This window comes from Girardinichthys multiradiatus, chromosome 13 (genome assembly GCF_021462225.1).
Source record: "Girardinichthys multiradiatus isolate DD_20200921_A chromosome 13, DD_fGirMul_XY1, whole genome shotgun sequence".
NCBI classification, from domain to species: domain Eukaryota; kingdom Metazoa; phylum Chordata; class Actinopteri; order Cyprinodontiformes; family Goodeidae; genus Girardinichthys; species Girardinichthys multiradiatus.
In genome coordinates, this window is record NC_061806.1 from 23,878,255 (window position 1) to 23,899,350 (window position 21,096).

Below are 21,096 nucleotides of genomic sequence, written 5' to 3' on the forward strand. Positions count from 1 at the left end.
CAAAGAGTGATGGAAGCACAGATGAGAAAAAGACACATATCGCACCTGATGTCATCAACGGGATATGTACAAATATCGCCCTCGCACGATTTTCTAATATTTTGCAGCCTTAGTTACTACAATGGGCCACTTATAGTTTTTTTCACTAAAGCAGTTTCAGTGCTTAACCAGAGCTAGTGCTAGAGCCAGTTTGATGTGATGTCGTAACGTTAGTGCAAACCTCTCATCAGATAAATATTTTATCCTTGAGTTTTTGTGGACGATTATAAAAATCACATTAAATATTGCAGTATCTCTCCAAGCAGAGTCCTTAATATCACCAACTTAATTATTTAATGCCGTTTTAAAACAAGCTGTGTTTGAACTCTTCAAAGCCAACTGATCTCCGATCAGCACCAGCAGCATTGTATTATGCAGTTAAGCACATTTACAGTAGGATATATTGACAATACCTGAAAACATTTACAATATTTAAGAATTAAGTCAGAAAGGATGTTTTTTAAATGCAAAACAACAGCTTTAGGCAACTCCATGTCATACATTGACGTGTTTAAACTCCAGTCCTTTTTTAAACTCAAGAGTTCTGCAATAAACACCCAACCCTGAGTCCCCACCATTATGGATCCATTTGTCTTTTACATCATACAGGGGATCCACCAAGGTCATGTGGGCTTTCACCTCATATCCCTGTGATCACTGAATCAAAGGGGCGTGGCTTTAAACTCAACCTTTATGAATGAGTTTAAAACTGACCCTGAATGTTCATAGTGGTTATGGGTTTATTAGTGCATTTCAGAGTGGATCCGAAAGTAATATTGGTGAGTCAATTAAAACTCCCCATTCTGTGTCGGGGCCATTCGCGAGGCACAATCAAGATAGATCAAGGAAAAAAAAAAAATAATGATTTGCAAGGGACTTCTTTGACAGGTAATTAAGCTGCTAATGTCACTATTTATTCATGATAAAGTTCAGACTCTTTCCTTTATTTCCCTGAAATTAGGCAGACCAAAAACAAAGCTAATTCAGGCGTTTTGAATATGGTCATAAGTTAACATTACAGAATTTCATTTCAGTCAGGCTCTACACTGTGTTGGCTTATCACATAAAATCCCCATACAATCTGGTGGAATTAGTTAAAAATGTAGATAAGGCATGAAGAAAGAATGAAGAAAACTAATCTTTCCAGGAGCCAGCCTGAGTGAAAGATGGAGCAGGAAGGAAAAACATATAACAAACATAGTATAGCTTTCCAATAACACATTGCAATCTTATTAAAAGACTTTCAACTCAAAGGAATGATACAGGAAGGGGAGGCAGAGGAGCAGAAGGAAGGATGAAGAAGGGAAGTGGGGGAAATAAGTATGCATGTGATGAAAGCCTGAAAATCCACTGCTGGGTTTTTAAGGTATGTGCTGAAACATTTGGTGGAAAACCACAACTTGAAAGTACGAAACATCCCGATGAGGTGGATTCCTGCTGCTACTGATGAAGCACATCCACAGGACACTAGTCAACTGAAGGTAGCACAGGATGCCACCCATGTTTTTAAATGCTTCTTGGGTAATGCAGCGGGATGAGTCATAGGAGCACTGAGGCGACACAGGAGCACCAGTTTCCTGAACCCACAAAGTTCAGAAAGAGTTCAAACATCACACAAAATCCAATCGGAAAGTCCTGCAGCTTCCCTCAAAGACGACTCTTCCCAAAGTTTAGCATGACGTCACAGGTTAAGGACAAGGTAGTGATATCAACTCAAAGAAGTTATTCACGTCCAACAACAGGCTGCTTTAATTTCAAGAACCTTCTTTGTCTGTGTCTGGAATATTTCCGGGAGAAACAGTGATGAATAGAAATGGAATGTTCTGCTTATGAATAACCTTTTTTTCCCCAGGAGAAAAACATGCGGTGTTTCGGGCTATAATCACAAATTATGCATTGACCCGTGAGCTACACTGCCAGAGTTAGCATGAAAACGCGCTATGAATAAGTTGCAGCATCATACAAGTATGTTTAAATGCCTTCATTTGTCTTTATTAAATATCTAATTTAGGATCAGTCCTGCCAATTATATGAGCAAGCACATTACATTTTTTAATGGATCCAGTTTGAATTTCTTCGCTACTTTAATGCTGAAGTCAAACATGTATCTTTTGGTTAAATCATTACTTTTGCTCATACTTTGTAATATTAACACAGAGAGATTATATACAGGTCCTTCTCAAAAAATTAGCATATTGTGATAAAGTTCATTATTTTCCATAATGTCATGATGAAAATTTAACATTCATATATTTTAGATTCATTGCACACTAACTGAAATATTTCAGGTCTTTTATTGTCTTAATACGGATGATTTTGGCATACAGCTCATGAAAACCCAAAATTTATATCTCACAAAATTAGCATATCATTAAAAGGGTCTCTAAACGAGCTATGAACCTAATCATCTGAATCAACGAGTTAACTCTAAACACCTGCAAAAGATTCCTGAGGCCTTTAAAACTCCCAGCCTGGTTCATCACTCAAAACCCCAATCATGGGTAAGACTGCCAACCTGACTGCTGTCCAGAAGGCCACTATTGACACCCTCAAGCAAGAGGGTAAGACCCAGAAAGAAATTTCTGAACGAATAGGCTGTTCCCAGAGTGCTGTATCAAGGCACCTCAGTGGGAAGTCTGTGGGAATGAAAAAGTGTGGCAGAAAACGCTGCACAACGAGAAGAGGTGACCGGACCCTGAGGAAGATTGTGGAGAAGGGCCGATTCCAGACCTTGGGGGACCTGCGGAAGCAGTGGACTGAATCTGGAGTAGAAACATCCAGAGCCACCGTGCACAGGCGTGTGCAGGAAATGGGCTACAGGTGCCGCATTCCCCAGACCTGGGCTACAGAGAAGCAGCACTGGACTGTTGCTCAGTGGTCCAAAGTACTTTTTTTGGATGAAAGCAAATTCTGCATGTCATTTGGAAATCAAGGTGCCAGAGTCTGGAGGAAGACTGGGGAGAAGGAAATGCCAAAATGCCAGAAGTCCAGTGTCAAGTACCCACAGTCAGTGATGGTCTGGGGTGCCGTGTCAGCTGCTGGTGTTGGTCCACTGTGTTTTATCAAGGGCAGGGTCAATGCAGCTAGCTATCAGGAGATTATGGAGCACTTCCTGCTTCCATCTGCTGAAAAGCTTTATGGACATGAAGATTTCATTTTTCAGCACGTCCTGGCACCTGCTCACAGTGCCAAAACCACTGGTAAATGGTTTACTGACCATGGTATAACTGTGCTCAATTGGCCTGCCAACTCTCCTGACCTGAACCCCATAGAGAATCTGTGGGATATTGTGAAGAGAACGTTGAGAGACTCAAGACCCAACACTCTGGATGAGCTAAAGGCCGCTATCGAAGCATCCTGGGCCTCCATAAGACCTCAGCAGTGCCACAGGCTGATTGCCTCCATGCCACGCCGCATTGAAGCAGTCATTTCTGCAAAGGATTCCCGACCAAGTATTGAGTGCATAACTGTACATGATTATTTGAAGGTTGACGTTTTTTGTATTAAAAACACTTTTCTTTTATTGGTCGGATGAAATATGCTAATTTTGTGAGATAGGAATTTTGGGTTTTCATGAGCTGTATGCCAAAATCATCCGTATTAAGACAATAAAAGACCTGAAATATTTCAGTTAGTGTGCAATGAATCTAAAATATATGAATGTTAAATTTTCATCATGACATTATGGAAAATAATGAACTTTATCACAATATGCTAATATTTTGAGAAGGACCTGTAGATAAATGTATAATGTCTTACTAGGTAAATTTACATCTGGATGTACATAATGATCTCCATAACTTTGTTAACTGGCCTTTTCTTTTAACTATCTTTAACATTTTTGACTTGATAGTTTTATTACTTTTTGAGGATCCCAGTTATCCCATTGAGGATAATTTATCTCTAAAAAGGTGCAACAAGCAAAAAACTGCAATCATTTTCTAGTATGAAAGAAAATGTTTGTTTTTTTTTGGTTCTTTTCTTCTTCTTCTTCTTCTTCTTCTCTTCGGAAAGGACGATGTATAACCCAGTGCATTATCGCCCTCTACGAGACTTTAGTAAAACTGTATATCACTGGGCCAAAAATAATATGGAATAACGATTAATGTAATTCCTAATTTTATGACTCAAATGCTTGCAAGCTTTTGATTTTTGTTTGAAGTGTTGACTAGTCTTGGTATTTATTTTATATACATTCTAATCCAGAGGAAGATACATCAATCTCCTCTTTCTTCTGTTAATGTAATAAAGATAGCTCCATGAAAAGGTCAATAATTCATCCGTCACACTGATTTATGATGAATTGTAACTTTGAGTTTTACAGTAATAATTATGTTAGTGAGACTACAGACTGTGTCCAGTTTTTGGGATTTATAACCAGAACTATTATTCTTCATCGCCCCTTTATCATCACTGCAGTAAAACACACAAACTATTGTGATAATATTTGGGATGCAAATGAAGCAGCAAGTTTCATTCCCATGTTGACCTTATGGATAATTTGACGTCCAACAAACTGTCACCTGTGGGTATCCGCTATAAACTTCTCTGTGTGTCAGTATAACTACATCTTCAGCATTACAAAGATCAGTTGATCTTAACATTTTTTTTAAACAGTAGTACAGAAGCTATAAGCTTGCATGCTAGTGTTGAAACATCTGATGTGTGATGTCTAACACCACATTGTTGGTGTCTAATGTGGTGTGTTCTACCTGGCAGCACACCTTTTCATTTTAATGCCACTCTTTGAGATCCTAATAGACACAAGAACAAAGGTCTTCTCATTCCATCTCTGCACCTTTCAAACTGGATGTAATTCAAGACAATAAGGCTGCCTTGAAAACTGGTTTTATTGAAAATGTTTAGACATTTAGAGTCATTTTTTACAAGTATTTCAGGGTAAATCTCCAGACGAAATACCATTTCTAGAACAAGGGTACTGAGGCATCACTGCGGTCGTTTGAGTTCACGGAGCTGCCAGATGAGCAGCCTTCAGGATTTGTTGCAGTTGTAGGGCAAAGCCACCACAATACAGACAGTTACATAACCACAGCTAAGAGGGCTTCCACTGCAGGACCGGATGCTCGGCCTCCTCTCCTCTGTGACAGTTCCTGGCAGGTCAGAACACCATGTGGCTCTTTCATATCGGCGGGTCAGAAACTGTTGAGCTTGCAGACATCTATGAAGTCAACTGGAAACTGCTGAGGCCTGGGAACATGTCTCTCAGTGTCAAACAGTTCATTCTGATATTTAATGTAGTGGTTTCTATATGTCACCACAGTGCTGCTGACAAATAGGATACTTTGACCAGAGGTATGCTGTTGATAGGGGTGTTAAGGACCACCACATTACCACTGCTAATAATGTGTAAGACAACCTTAAAATAATTTTTGCTTTTAGAAACATTTCATTAGTAAGACATAACTTTAGGACAATTTCTCTTAGCAACTCAGACAGCAGAACCTGCCATTCAAATATGCCCAATGTGTGGTGTTCAAAAATCAAAAATGGCTACAAGCAAACAGCTACTCACCTCAAGTTGGCCATATCTACAGTCATAGATCAGAGATCTGTTCAAAAGTTTAGAACAACTGGAGCTGTGTGAGCTAAGGCTGGAAGAAGACCCACATTTACCTCACAGTGAGATGGAAAGAGAGGTTGAAAAAATTCTCCAATTTTTACAGTTGCAAAAAGTGACATCTTGGGGTCACACGTTTTAAATAACAGCTACTTATTTTAGGGCTTTTGACACATTTTTAGCACAGGTGCAAATACTTGCAGACGGTGATGTATGAAATTAGTTTACAGTCTTAATGAGGAAACTGAAATCATCTCTGTAGTCTGATGGCATCAGGAGGAATAAAGATGAAAATATCTTGTCAGTACAGCCTGAGGCAAGGCTTAAATAGCTACAAAAGTTCAATAATAAGCCCCCTGTGAGAGTGTGCTTTCTATGAATGTTTTTGCATAGGCAGAAATATCACCGCAGGGGGCGTGATGGGAGCCAGCTTTTAAGCAAAGCCATCTGTGTCACAAAAGTCGATTGATTTTGGTAAAAATCAAAGTGTAACCTAATGAGATTATAGGTTCATGTCAGGAATAAATAGATGCTGCCAAAAAGACAAATTTGGCTTTCTTGTAAGCAATGGGGAAATTAATTATTTATTTTATTGATAGCCAACAAGTGGGGGAGGGGCAGCCCTGCCCAGAGGACATTTTTCTGGCTTTTTATTAAATTGACTTAAACCTTTAAGAGCAATATGAAGGAACATTCTAATAGTAACTTTTAAAACGTTGCTGTACCTTAATACCAATAACTGTCACGTCTATGAGTAAAAAAAACAAGCAAAGAAAAAAATCTGTTTCTTCTTCTTGTTGCCAGATGTGCACTCTGACATCACAGCTGACAAGGATGACAGACAATCTTTGCTTTGTAGTGACAGAGGTCACAGCTGGAAGGGGGAGACGTCAAGCAGCCTCACATGCAGTCACTGTTCCACCAGCTGCAGTTCTGGTACTGCTCAGTTGCACAGGGTTCGCTTGGTCTGTACCAATCTGTTGGATTTAATATAATTTCTGAACATTCTCCTGCTTTAATCTGCAACTCATGAGCCATTTAATGTGGTAATGATGGTAGTGTTTGCCTCAAAGTAAATTTCAGGGACCTCAGCATTTCCAGTAGACTGGAGTGCCAGTAAAAGGATACTAAAACTAATCACACCTTAATCTTGAACTGAGAACAAACTAGGTTAAGCTTGTTTGGTCTACGCTTGAAGAAGGTGCACAGTACATCATCATACAATACCCCCCTTGCCTCAGTGAATATGTCAACAAAAAGCCCTCATAATTGGCTATAGTGTCTGTGAGAACTACCGAATTATTTAGCGAGAATACCGCATAGACCAACTCTATACACGGCCAAAGAGAAGCTGAGGAATGAGAGACAGAGATGGCGGCTGAGCTGCAAGCTGGCTCACTCTCACTAGAGTCCAGAGACACAACAACGGACAAGCAACACCAAACATGAGGGACATAGTTCTGCACCAGTAAAGTAAATGGTAAATGGACTGAACTTATATAGCACCTTTCCAGTCATACAGACCACTCAAAGCGCTTTACACTAGAGCCACATTCACCCAATCGCACTCACTAACGCTCACACTTTCATACACCAATACGCAGATCGGTAGGCAACTTGAGGTTAAGTGCCTTGCCCGGGGACACATCGACATACAGCAGGAGGAAGCTGGAATCGGACCCACAACCTTCCAATTGCAAGATGACTACTCTTCCTACTGAGCCACAGTCGCCTAAAGGGAGAAATACTTTGAGCATGGCTGGATGTTGCTGATTTTCCTGATTAAATCAGGAAGTTTGTAGCGTCAAGGAAGAGCGCCAGTTCTTCAGCAAACATTATAGGGGAGAAAAAAAAAAAATTTGCCAAAAATAGAAAATTTCAAGGAATGTGAAGAATGACCACAGGTTTGCAAACAGCACGATGCAGTTTTACTAAGCAGAGATGTGTTTTAATGCACCTGTTGCCAGTCTACCAAATGTAGAGCAGCTAGATAGGTTTTACTGCTGTTTAAAGTTGCCGTGTCGAATAGGGATGGACGTTTATCCCTAACATGAAAACGTTAGTATAAGAATTTAGAATTACTGCAACGATAAATCCTATTAATTATGTCTGAAAACCCCAAAAACTGAATGCATCGTCTCCACTGCTTGTTCAATGACAACATCAATAAGAGTCAAAAAACTGGAAAACAGTGTTAAATGATGTTACTGTGTGCAGTTTAGGGATAAGAATCCCACTTTTTTGTGTCACTGGTATCCTGAAGAAGCCAGTTTTAAAACGGGGAAGTTTTTAAGGAGCGGTATTTGTGTTTGAGGGGCTTTGATAGCAGTGACATGGAGTCACAGCTATACTGTCGCCTAAAAAAAAGACTGAAATGAAGTTGCAAATAACTTTATATCATTACTTTATTGATATAATAAATACCACAAAATATCATGATATTTTTATTTCATAAGGCTAAATATCTTTTCTCGTACACTGGACAAAGGCAACTTTTGCTCCTTGGGGTTATTTCCAGTAGCAAAAAACATGGAGTCATGGGGTTAAAACCAATGGAACGCCACCCATTACAGTTACAAAGATGTTTTAAACCTACAGCTTTAAGATACGAGTTGCTTGCCAGGGTTGTTTTGCACAACAATACTTAGATTACGTTATTCATACATGGAATTGCTACTATGCATTTTTCCATTAAATGTTTTTGTAAATATGCTTCTTATACGGCAGGAATCTCATACCAGCCCATGACTAATTCTAACAGACAGCAAGTTTGTCTGCCATTGAAAATTAAAAATATATTTTTAGAGACAGACAGCTTGTGTCCTCAGGTTTAAACCGCATTATTGACTCAGTGCGACTGTCATGGTGTCAGATGGATTAAAACTGCCTTTGTGCAAAATGTTTTACCAAGTAAGGAAAGGCAAAACAAACACACCCTGTCAGTGTAACACACTATAAGCAAAACATGCAAGGGTGCAAGAAACGGATCCTTGTTTTGACTGGTTAAGATATTTCCTCAAACCGACTAAAAAAACAGAAATGTTGCTACATCTGCAGTGGATGACACCCATGTTTGGCATTTTGACCAAAGCAATTAAAATGGTAAACGCCTCAATGCTGACCAATCAAGTTGTGAGATTTCATGCTGGTTGGTAGTCAGCTGAGGTAGCAAAAACATTGTAGTATGAGCTACAATACAAACATGAAGGATAATGAAAACGCTCCGAGTCAATCTGTACAAACAGCACAAAACTCTGATAGACTTCATCATCCAACAAAACCCAACTTCATTCGCAGCTAAGACAATGTATACACATCTTACATTTCTAGTGATATTGGTTATTAAAAAAATGAAGTAATGGATGTGAAACAAATTGCACCTCGGCATTCTTTTTGTAAAAAAGAAATTACACATGGTTAATGAGGTGTTTTTATACAGACTAGTGAAGAAAAAACTGAGAAAGCAGATACTGCATCTGTGCACATTCCCAAAACAATAGCAGAGTCTGCAGACCAGATAATTCACTTTTTTACAGCACTGAAGATCACGAGGAATTCAGCATCTCCTCACTTTGGCTTGGCAGAGGGTTTCATGTCCTCCAACCCTGCGTAGGTAATATAATACCACATGGCACATGCCAGCTTATTTCTTGTGTAACTTCTCGGTAAGGTAGTTTAGTATATTTAGTACAAAAACAAGTGGTACCAAGACAGTCAGACTGCACACAACCGCCAAGCAACGTAGAAATCCTGGATCTGAATCTGAATTTGGATCCTGATCCAGATCGACACCACAGTCTAATGGATTCTTCCTTGGGTTAAGACACGCCACTGGTAAAAAGATTGTCTGTAACGTTTTCTGTAAAGTTGCTAACACACACACACACACAGACAGAAACAAACTAAACTGAAAACAGCTGGTAATGAAACAGCTGGAGTGGAGCTAATTGACAACAGCGTGCACCGTGCTCCAGCTTGCATGAATAAAGAGAATGATTTCAACTCACCTCTAATGACGTGCAGGCCGACTGGTATTTATCTGGAATGAAAAAGCAGAAAAAGGAGGATTATTCACATTCAATCAATGATGGGGGGTTATTTATTATGCATGCAGTTGCTTGTAACCCACTACAAGGGAGACACATGCTTCAATTTATTCATTAAGAAGTACTGGACAGTTATGGAAGACATCTTTAGCTACACGACGTACACGACGTTTAGGAAAGAGATGGAAACTTGACAGTGACACGCAGAAGGAGCTGAAATACATGATCACTTAACAGCGGTGGATTATTTTAAAACAAAGGAGTGAATAAATGCTTGTGTTTCCGCTTTAGATAAATCTCTGTAGCTTTGAATTACCTAAGGCAGAACATGCCAGTGGGAGGTTCATAGTTATACTATTACTCATTCGTACAGTGAAAACAGATATCTAATCATTTTAATGGAGAACATTCTCAAAATGTAAAACCAGATTTTAAAAAAAGCAATATGTTAAGCCCTAACCTGAAACAAGAGGGCACGTTGATTATTACCTATGGACTTATTTAAGGTACATTCATATGCACCAGTTTGTCACCAGAGATATCTGACCAAAGCATCAAGAGTAGTAGGAGTGAGCTCAGAGAATCAAGTACAAATGGAGTGAAATCACTGTCAACCTTCACAAAAATCCACAGTGTAACATTTATGCAATTTTGGCAAATATGACTTGGGCACGTTATGTTCATTGAGTAAGGATCTGTAATGCTGTGGGCCTGTTTCTCCTAGGAGGGTGTTCTCGTGAAAACAAAACATTGTTTACTAAAACAAAAGCCCAAAATAAGTGGCCTGTAGTAAAAAATCATTATAATATAGAAACGTGGCAACTCTGGTCAACATACTGTGTCAAAAATAATCATTTTTGTCATAACTAAACTATCAAATTCTTACTGGTTTTAACATTAACATTGACAGATAAAGTGGTCCTGTTGGTATCTTCAAGCCATTATATTAAAATAAATAAAATGACTTAGTTAAATATGATTTTTTATGTGTCTTTTGTAGCCAATACATCAGACACAAACTGACACACTACAGTCTTCTCATGACGTGGACCCATTCTCTTACATGTTACGTGTGAAATGATCTGCTTGCAAATGAAACATCTCACATCCATTCAGCAAAAAGCTGACCTAGTTTATGAAGCTGTGTAGTTCTTTATCTATATGTGCTAGGCTCTTCTGTGTTGGCTGTGATCACTCGGTATTCAATCACAGCAGCGATTTTGCCACGTTGCATCCACATATTTCAATGTATTTTTAAGGGATTCCATGTGATAGACGAACATAATGTAGTGTGTTTGTTAAAGAAAGACCAAAACTGAAATATTAGGCCCAGCTGTAAAGTTGTACTTGTGTCAGAAATCTAAAACTGCACATCACCATGAATATGCCGTCTCCTAGGTGAAACACGGTGCTAGTAGCATCCTGATGTGGGGACAGAGAAGCTGGTCAGAGCTGATGAGAAGATGGGTGGAGCTAAATACAGGGCAATCCTTGAAGAAAACATGTTGGAGGCTGCGAAAGATTTGAGAACCAGACCTAAAATGCAATGGTTTTGCTCTAATCATTTTCAAGTGTTAGGCTGGCCCAGTCAAAGTCCAGACCTAAAATCAACCGAGAATCTGTGGTAAGACAGGAAAATGAATGCTCATGAGCACTCTCCATCCAGTCTGACTGAGCTTCAGCTATTTTGCAAAGAAGAATATGCAAAACCTCAGTCTTTAGATATTTAAAACTAGAGAACTACCTCCAAAGACTTGCAGCTGTGATTACAACAAAGGTTTTTTTTTACTAAGCATTTCTACGAAGTCACATTTTTCTTAGATGCACAGTTATGCACTACTTTGTATTGATCAATTGCATTAAAATACACTAAAATACATTGAAGTTTGTGGTGGTAACACATGAAAATGTGAAAAAGTTCAAGGACTATAAATGTTTTTGCAAAGTACTCTGCAGAAGATCTTAATACAAGATAATATCAGCAGAAATCATCAGGCTTAGGGTTGGTTATCTGGGAACTTTGCCAAGTCCCACCACCTTGTCACTGACTCATGTGTAGGTTGCAAAAGCATTGAGTTACTGGTGAATTGCAAGCTTCTTCTACTTGCTACTAGAGACCTAATAGGTCTCACAACCCTCTCATCACTGGGCCTAATACGAATCAGGACAGAGCCCAAGCTGTCCCGAAATACCCCAGCGACAAGCCAAAGGAGAGCCAAAAACACTCCCAAAACAAACCTCTAAACTTGTGTACTAGGCTTTAAAACTGTGCTTCCCGTCATCAGTTTCAATTCTATTTTTGGCAGTGCAGAGACGCTCAAATGCACTCACTAAATCTGTTATTCTATGGGAATCAGTGCTGAACACAGCAGTACAAGAAGCTGGACTAAGAAGGAAAAAAGAAGGGATGCAACAAAAAGGTGAGGAGAAAATCAGAAGGCATGTGGCTAAGATGTTCCCAAGAAGGATGGGACAGAACCTCAGTGCCTAAAACTGTGCTGAAAAACAAGCCTCCTCCTCCTTCCACACCCAGCTTTATTTCTCATATATTCATGGAATGCAGTTAAAAAGCCACAAGTCTTTGACGCATTGTATACACCCCTACTAACACACCTGAGGCGGTGCTGTGAAAAGGGGATGAGCAGCGTTATTATACAGTAGAGTTTCGATACACAACCAAGCGTAGCAGATGAAAGTTTTTGCGTGCGGCAGGGTTGGCTAATTAAAATGCTCTGAGCCCAGGCTAACTATCATTAACAATTAAAGCTTTTAACATGTTTTTACAGTATTTCAAATTCCACACAAATATTCCAAGGGGCCAAGTGACCCGGAGGCATGTCTAAACTGCAATGTTTTGATCCGTAAAAAGAAAACCAAACGTTGTTTTTCCACTAATTGACTTTCATCACAGGTAAATTGATGCTCAGTTATATTACAGAGCAGCAAGATAACCTGGTATGGAAGTGGGTCTGGGGGGCCTTAAACTGCCTTGTCTTTCACATTTGGCGAACAAGGAACTCGTTTTTTTTTTTATCTTAGCTTGCATTAAGGAGCCAGAAAAAAAAAACCTGTTTTAGCACTTTAAATTAAAAAAAAGACAACCTTGATCTTTTAAAAAGTCAACTTAATATGTATCTTTTTGATTTGGCTTTTAGCTGACCTTTAGTAATTAAAGATTATGTATTTTTTTTATTTATCTTCATTTTAATCTGTTCTATTATTGCACTTTTAGTTTGTCAGTATATTAATTTTAAACAACTGTATGACTATACTATCAGGATTCATCAGTATGTTTCCTCGGTCCTTCAAACCAGCATCTCTGTAAACTACATGTTTGGTTTTTTTTTCCTTTCTCCTGCTAAGGTTTGTTTAGCTCTGTATTACTTTTGTCTATGTTTTTGCTGTTTCTTATTGCCTCCGAAGCACGTTGTGTTATCATAGTTTATATAAAAGCACTGAATGAGTAAAGCCTGCATGATCGATTGAAAGATTCTTCAAGGATTTTTGTGTATCATGACATCAATCATTTTCGATCACAGAGCTTTAATCTATCTATCTATATGAGCCCAGTCCACTGTATTTACTGAATTTGGCCCATTTAACCTGTATTTAAAAGTTCCTTCAAGTAGCTGCAGCCCAATCTCCAGCTCAAATCTGTACATTCATTCTTTCAACATCGGTAATAACACTGTTCGCAGCTACAAGACTAATCTGTTCCTGGCTTGCAGCCAGTTTCTCTCTTGATGCAGGCTAAATTGCGGAGATCCGGCCTGGAAACAAGGTGCTCTGACATTTTTTGAATTTATCACGTGGTTTAGTGTTTACTGAAGTTAAGTGACCACTATGGGCTTCAAACAGCCATTCATTCTCCTGCAGCCTGCATTAGGCAGAAATATGGACCAAGATTGTTGTGTAAATATAACACGTTGTTGTGAGAACAAAACCTGACTGTTAATATTTCAGAAGTATTAATCATGGTTTGATTGGTGATCTATGATGCATTATTAACAGCCGTATCCAGAGCATCTAAACACATTCACCACATGGCTGGAAAGCAGACAACCACAACAATATGGCCTCTTTGTAGGGATGCTCCGTTCATTCGTTACACTGAGGTGGATGTGGAGATTCGGCCCTCGTAGATTAGCTTGTTACCCGCGTAATATAATCAAGGAAACCCGTCCGGTTCGGCCTCCTTTACTTACCTGTGCTGTCTTCAAAGTGCAGCTTGACAGCCCCGTCTCTTCCAATCCTGACATTCCCAGGTCCCTCGATCCTCCTCGGGTAGTCCACCGCGGAGGCGCCCGCTGCCTTGGATAAGCCTCTCCGTCTGTGTTTCTGCGCTAAAGTCCGACAGCACTGGTAGCACACTGCCCATGCCTGCTCCTCGTTTATCGGCTGGCTGTACAGAATCAGGATTTCTTCCAGTGACAAGTCCTCGGATCCGTCGCCGCAGTCCATACTCACGTCTCCGCGGTTCAAATTCCGAAGAATGGCCGGCGAAGAAGAAGACAGAGTCCCCTCCTTACCTCCGGGTCGCTTAGCCATTTTCAGACCATCCTTAATGTCCCGATACGAAGAGGAAAATCCCGAAGTGTGAATGCTGGAAAATGTTTCAGAGTTTCTGGGTTACATAGTCAGCTTCTCTGTCAGCTGGTGTCTGTGCAACGGCTTAATGATGTGCGGAGTGACAGGGGAGCACCAACGGCTCTCTGAGAGCAGCAGCCCTGCTGGCGGCCACCTCCTCCCAATGGTCTCAGCGCCCGCCATGTTCCGGTTCACTAAACTATCTATCTATCTATCTATCTATCTATCTATCTATCTATCTATCTATCTATCTATCTATCTATCTATCTATCTATCTATCTATCCATCCATCCATCTATCTATCTATCTATCTATCTATCTATCTATCTATCTATCTATCTATCTATCTATCTATCTATCCATCTATCTATCTATCTATCTATCTATCTATCTATCTATCTATCTATCTATCTATCCATCTATCTATCTATCCATCTATCCATCTATCTATCTATCTATCCATCCATCTATCTATCTATCTATCTATCTATCTATCTATCTATCCATCTATCTATCTATCTATCTATCTATCTATCTATCTATCCATCTATCTATCTATCCATCTATCCATCTATCCATCTATCTATCTATCCATCCATCTATCTATCTATCTATCTATCATTTTTACAGTGTTATATCAAGTTTAATTAATTATTTAAATTAGCTAATGATTCCTTTGCTACAATCCCCCTTAAAATAATTGAAATATTGAAATAATAAAAAGAAAAATTTGTAAACAACTGAACATTTTTTATTCATGCATTTTACACGGATATGTTCATTGTTACATCTTATAGTTACTTCTATTTTGTATTGTTTCAAAGTTTTCATCATTTGAATAACCAATTTATTTTTTTACTTCTTCAAAGATGATGCAAATAATCACAAATATTTTTATTTATTTTAGTTTCATGTGAAAGTTTTTAAAAAAAACATTCTGTTTTTATCACGTATCTGTATTTATTTAATGAATATGTGGCGTTTTTGGCCCTCAAAGACTAATAATAAGCACATCATTTCAAATTAAAAGATTATGCTAATTCTTTAAAATTGAAGGGTTTTACTCTAATTTCAACATATATTTACTTGTATATGTTCAGCTCTTGCTTAAATCGGGTAAAGTATGTAGCTATACCATCTGGAACCTAAACTTTCATTGTTTAAGGCCACTGTGCAATAACCAACAAACCAGTATCTGTTTGGTGAATTGTGAGAAGAAAAAAAAGTAGATAGGAGCAGTCGCTGTCGGAAGTACTGCCCATTGATCTTAAAAAGATTATCTTTATTTTTTTTATTTTTCTGACAAATTAATGTTTATTTTTTCATTTATTTATTTATTTATGTTTACATACCATTAAGGCGGTTGTATCAGATAAGTTTAAACTTCTACCCACTCCTTTGACCTGGCAAATAGGTTTCCTTACAGTGTTTATGTATGTTGCATGCCTGTTCAATAAATATATAAATCTCAACCTAAATATAAAATTATTATTGGGGGGGGGGGGGGGTTCTGACATATATGCTTTTAGTTTTGCGACTAATGAGAAAGAACTGCAAACAGGCTACTGGTTTTGGAACTTACACAGCTTTTTAAGCCAGCACCAGTTCAATAAAAACAAGTAAACAGAACACCCTGCTGTGCATTAAATTCAAAACTTCGTTTTGAAAGATGAGTCTGGTGTGACCGAGTTCAAAATTTTAATTCTTAAGAAGAACCAGGTGTACCTTTTCAAGCCTGGCTGAAGTCATAGCCAACAGATTGTCTTTTATTTACATTCAAGCCCAGCTGAACAGAACGGCCTTCACCTGGTTCTTATTCTATAGCAACAGCTGTGCAACATCACCATCTGCTGATCATTAGTTTGGTTACCCTACTACCCCATCATCAATGACCTCCTGAGTTTATTTCACGAGTTCTAGTAATCTAAAATGCTTTCAAGTCAAATGGCTTGCCAGCATGAGACAGATTTACACATGCAGATCAGTGTGAGCCCCAACAATGTTATACATTGCATTGTTATAAATAATAACATTTACCATTAAACACAAATAGAGACTTAAAGAGAACTGCAGAACACATCGTACAGAACAAATACAGAAAAATCAACAGTTTTGTTCAAATCAAGAGGAATTGTAGGCACATGCGGGTGTAGTTTTTCATCTTGCAAAGGCTGGAAAAGACAGTCTTTAGCCTTTAAGCTTGAGACACCCCAACCTCAGCTTCTAAACAGCACTTTAGGGTTTTATTTATTAAAATTACTCACTGCACTGACTGAGCTTAAACAGCACACTCTAACAACAAAAAAGATATATTTGCACAAAGAACTAAAGCAAATTCTTAAGGAAGCCCCAACACAGAGCACATTTGATGTGCAGATTGAGATAATAGTGTGCATATGGGGCAATCTCTCCTTTTCTAATGTTTTTTTTTTTTTTACTTAAAGTTGTCTTAACACAGTGGCACATTCCCTGACTGGTACTATGAGCATGGAGGAAAAGCATGGCATTGGTTCCCACTCTCTTCCTCATACATGCAACAACAATGCAGCATATTGAGGTCTTTGGGTGGAGACATAAGCAGGCGCCCTGTTAGGTGAATCGCTGCCGTCAGGGTCCAGGACAGCGCAAAGTCAAAAGCAAAGATCCTCCAGACACCTCTGCAAGTCCTTGCCCTGCTGTGTAATGAAATATTTTTGCACCCCAGCTAATTTGCCTCCTCACAGTGTTGCAGCTCTTCTTTCACCTCTCGTTGCAGGCATTCTCCGGCTCTGGATCTCCAGCACTGCTGACGGGCTTGCCATCCTTGGACAAGGCGCTCGCCTCCTTCGATGCTCTCCTTTTGGAGTCGCGAGTACCTTGCTGTAAAAAAAAGATTTTCAATATCACTTTGAATATCAGATATCCGCACATTACAGACTGTGAGAAGACAAAGACCACCAGTTGTAATAATAACTCAAAATACATTTGTGAATTTAAATAAACAAATGAAATGCTTCCTAGATGCTGAAACTAAGTTGTGAGATCAGTTTATTCAATAAAATTGTACATCTAACCTCAACCAGCACTGCAGACTCTTGATTTTGCTGCAGTGCTATGAGCAGAATTGCATTGTATCTACATCACGAATCAAACCTATTGACACTCCTGGTAAAGATGTGTAAGAAACCTGAAAATAAAATAATCTTTTCTTGCATTAGCACAGGAGAAATAATTAATTAGAACGTCTGCTATCTGTACCACACTCACTGCCAACATAACCACACTTTTAAATGTTAATTTAAAAGTGTGGTTATGTTGCGATAAGCAACATTTAATTTAACAATTAAATGTTGTTGTAGCTCATGAGAGTTTCTTCAAAGAGCCGTTGTAGATGCTGATGGCTGTGGGCAGGAAGGATCTCCTGTAGCGCTCCGTCTTACAGCAGATCTGAAGAAGCCTCTGACTAAAGACACTCTGTTGTTGTAGGACAGTCTGATGAAGAGGATACTCAGGGTTCTCCATAATGTTCTTCATTTTATGAAGAATCCGTCTTTCCACAATCATCTCCAGAAGTTCCAGAGAAGTCCCCAGAACAGAGCCAGCCTTCTTTATTAGCTTGTTGAGCTTTTTTAAGTCCCTGGCTCTGATGCTGCTTCCCCAGCAGATGATGGCAGAAGAGATCACACTCTCCACAACAGACTTATAGAAGATATGCAGCATCTTGCTGCAAACACCAAAGGACCTAAGCTTCCTCAAGAAGTACAGTCTGCTCTGTCCCTTCTTGTAGACGGCTTCACAGTTGCATCTCCACTCTAGTCTGTTGTCCAGGTGAACACCGAGGTATTTATACTCCTCCACCACCTCCACTTCTTCTCCCATGATAGAAATAGTTTTTGACTTATTCCTGTTTCTCTTAAAATCTACAATCATCTCCTTTGTTTTAGTCACGTTCAAGATGAGATGATTGTTTCCACACCATGCCACAAAGCGGTCCACCACCTTCCTGTACTCAGCTTCTTGTCCACCCCACGACTGCAGAATCATCTGAGTATTTCTGCAGATGACAGGAGTCTGTCTTGTACTGGAAGTCTGAGGTGTACAGAGTGAAAAGGAATGGTCAGAGTACAGTCCCCTGTGGTGCTCCTGTGCTGCTGACTACCTGGTTAGACTCACAACCCTTCAGTCTCACAAACTGTGGTCTGTTTGTCAGGTAGTCTTTGATCAAGGAGATTGTTGAGGCCTCCACCTGAGTCTTCTGGAGTTTCTGACAAAGTAAATCAGGTTGGATTGTATTAAATGCACTGGAGAAATCAAAGAACATGATCCTCACAGTGCTACTGGCTTTGTCCAGATGACAGTGGGTTTGTTGAAGCAGGTGTATGATGGCATCTTCAACTCCAACTCCACAGCGATAAGCAAACTGAAGGTGGACCTGATGGTTTACTGTTTGCTTACTCAAGTGGGCCAACAGGAGTCTCTCAAGGACCTTCATGATGTGGGTCAGGACAACAGGACTGATGGGTGAGTTCCTCCTTGCTGTCTCTTATCTTGACCTTAAGTTCTGTATACTCCTCAATAATTCTCTGTCTCCCTCTCTGAAGGCTCTTTTTTCTTGGTAAGCAGCTCCTTCAGGTCACTGGTGATCCAAGGTTTGTTATTGGGGAAGCATCTCATCCACAAAAGAAGGAATTCCAGTTATTAAAAATAAGATATCAGAAGGAAGACAACATAGCTCAACATGCTGCCACCCTGAGCGGCACAATTCTAGAATCTTAATGGAAGAGAGGTGATAACCAAACCATTGTTGAAAAGAAAGCCATAAGAAGTCCTGTATGCATTTTGTCACAATTCATGCAGGGGATGAAGCATATGTGTAAGAACGTGCTCTGATCAGATGCGACCAAAATGTAGCTTTTTGTCCTGCATCTTGGAAACACTATGCTAACTGTAAAAAATTGTAGTGACAGCACCTTGCTGTGGGGATGCTTTTCTTCAGCAGGGACAGAGAAGCTGGTCAGAGCTGATGGGAGATGGATGGAGGATGCAAAAGTGTTGAGACTGGAGGGGAGATTCACCTTCCCACAGGACAGTAACTCTAAAAGTAACTGTCCTCTCTAAAAGTAACTCTAAAATGAAAAGACCCAGCTCACAGTTTATCCAAAATATTCTGATGATCCCCAAGAATTTTGGGGAAATATTCTGTGTATTAACGAGACAGAAGAGATATTTTCAGAAGTCGTGCTACTGCTTACATTTGGTATAAATGGTGATAGTAGTGTAATGGTCTAGGGCTGCTTTGCTGCTTCAGGACCTGAAAAACTTGCAGTAATCAATGAAACCATGAATTCTGCTTTCTACCCAAAAATCCAGAGAGAGAATATGATGGCCCTATCAGTTTGCGACATTGAGCTCAAGCGCACTGGGGTCATGCAGAAGGACAATGATCTGAAGCACACCAGCAAGTCAACCTTTGAGTGGCTAAAAGGAATCAAAATGAAGGTTTTTGAAGAGGCCTAGTCAAAGTCTAGACTTAAATTTGATTGAGATGCTGTTGTGTGACTACAAACAGACAGTTCATACTTGAATGTAGCTAAAGTAAAACAATTTTGCAAAGCAGAGTGGGCCAAAAGTCACATTGAAGAAAAAGACTAATTGCCAGTTATCACAAATGCTTGATGTCCAAGGGTGGCACAACTTGCTATAAGGTTTAGGGAGCAATTACTTTTTCCACATAGGGCCAGATAACATTTTCCCCCTAAATGAAACCATCATCTGAAAACTGCATGTTGTATTTAGGCTACTCAGCTTGTCTTTGCCAGATAATAAAATTTGTTGGCTAATCTAAAACATTCAAGTATGTCAGAAAAGCAAACAAGTACTTTTTCACAGCACTGTACATCAGTCAAGGAGCGCCTTGGTCTCCTCTGGTGGTTGGAGCCATTGGTGGTGATGGCCTGCTTCCCACACTGGGTTCCTGTTGTCACCATCCTCTTTTCCTTCAGACCAGCATCCACAGCTTTACCTTTAGCAGAATAATAATTTTAAAAATGAACAAAACATATAGCCCTGTGTTTGCTGGGAATAGGTGTGATTTGCATTTTGCACTTGAATATAATTTCCCACACCACAGGAAATTGCTTTTAAGAGGCACTTGGCCTGCAGTGAGAGGTCCTAGAATCCATGTAAACTTACTGTTCGGAACCGATACGGGGGGTTCTACGTCCGTGTTGGTAAGCCATGTCGACTCTGTTTCTCTGGTCCAGCTCTCATGGTACCTCGGCTCGATTATCGCGTCCGCCCGACTCCCTCCACAACCCATCGAGAAAATCATCCACGGCAGGTGTAGCTGACAAGGATAAAATAGGGGGGGGGGACTCGGTTCGGTTTGTCTCACAGCAACAGCAGCAGCATCCTTCACCTCGGTTCGGTCCCTGTTTGTGTTTCCATCATCATCATCATCATCATCCTCAGCTGCTGCTGCTGCTGCGGCTGCTGCTGGGTGATGTTTCTCTCCACAGGCTGTCAGCAGCTGACCATTATCAACACACACAGAGGCGTTGTGCGTCATCGAGAGAGGAGGGAGTTCACACTGCGCAGACTCATAGCGCCGATTGGCTCAGCTCAAGATCCTGCGAGCATCATCGCTACGACGAGCGTCGTCATTATCTTCATGCAAATAAATACTACTACGAATCAAAAGTATTTTTGTAATGTGCCGCAAAATATTAATAAAGCTTCATAACAAGTTCATAACACTAATTTCATCACGTCTTCCATTGTACTGTTCTAGTTGTTCATCATTAATGTACTGAAGATTTGAATGGTTAAAAGCCAATAGGATATTAAATCACATTTATATTATGATTT

General features: G+C 39.7%; 2 protein-coding genes across 8 annotated transcripts in view; both read right to left on the bottom strand.

Annotated features, from left to right (window-relative positions):
- Positions 1-14,430, bottom strand: part of spire1a (spire-type actin nucleation factor 1a) — a 38,960-nt gene extending 24,530 nt beyond the window's left edge. For 4 of the 5 annotated variants that reach the window (XM_047384141.1, XM_047384139.1, XM_047384138.1 and 1 more), the window contains exons 1-2: positions 13,869-14,422; positions 9,625-9,656 (exon numbers count right to left, since the gene is read on the bottom strand). In XM_047384141.1, the coding sequence (XP_047240097.1) occupies positions 9,625-9,656; positions 13,869-14,211 (375 nt within the window). In that variant the 5' untranslated portion in view covers positions 14,212-14,422. Of the gene's footprint in view, positions 1-9,624; positions 9,657-13,868 lie in introns of all 5 variants that reach the window. The other variant, XM_047384140.1, reaches the window with a different exon arrangement.
- A 1,504-nt stretch (positions 14,431-15,934) lies between these two features.
- On the bottom strand, positions 15,935-20,830 carry si:ch211-215i13.3. Of its 3 annotated transcripts, none has more exons than XM_047382965.1 (3): positions 20,422-20,823; positions 20,127-20,251; positions 15,935-17,109 (listed from the first exon to the last, which is right to left on the bottom strand). In XM_047382965.1, the coding sequence occupies exons 1-3, from the start codon at positions 20,795-20,797 to the stop codon at positions 16,990-16,992; spliced, it is 621 nt and encodes a 206-aa protein (XP_047238921.1). In that variant the 5' UTR covers positions 20,798-20,823; the 3' UTR covers positions 15,935-16,989. The 3 variants fall into 3 exon arrangements, with proteins under 3 accessions (XP_047238921.1, XP_047238920.1, XP_047238922.1); XM_047382964.1 differs by having other exon boundaries at positions 20,109-20,251; positions 20,422-20,814; XM_047382966.1 differs by lacking the exon at positions 20,127-20,251 and having other exon boundaries at positions 20,422-20,830.
- Positions 20,831-21,096: the final 266 nt, after the last annotated feature.

Bases quoted from the DNA above. Each gene is read 5' to 3' on its own strand.
- si:ch211-215i13.3 (XM_047382964.1), bottom strand. From the start codon at position 20,797: ATGACGCACAACGCCTCTGTGTGTGTTGATAATGGTCAGCTGCTGACA. The intron at 20,252-20,421 runs GTAAGTTTACAT...ATTCTGCTAAAG, and splicing joins CCCCGTATCGGTTCCGAACA to GTAAAGCTGTGGATGCTGGT. The intron at 17,110-20,108 runs GTACTTGTTTGC...TTTTTTTTACAG, and splicing joins ATGTACAGTGCTGTGAAAAA to CAAGGTACTCGCGACTCCAA.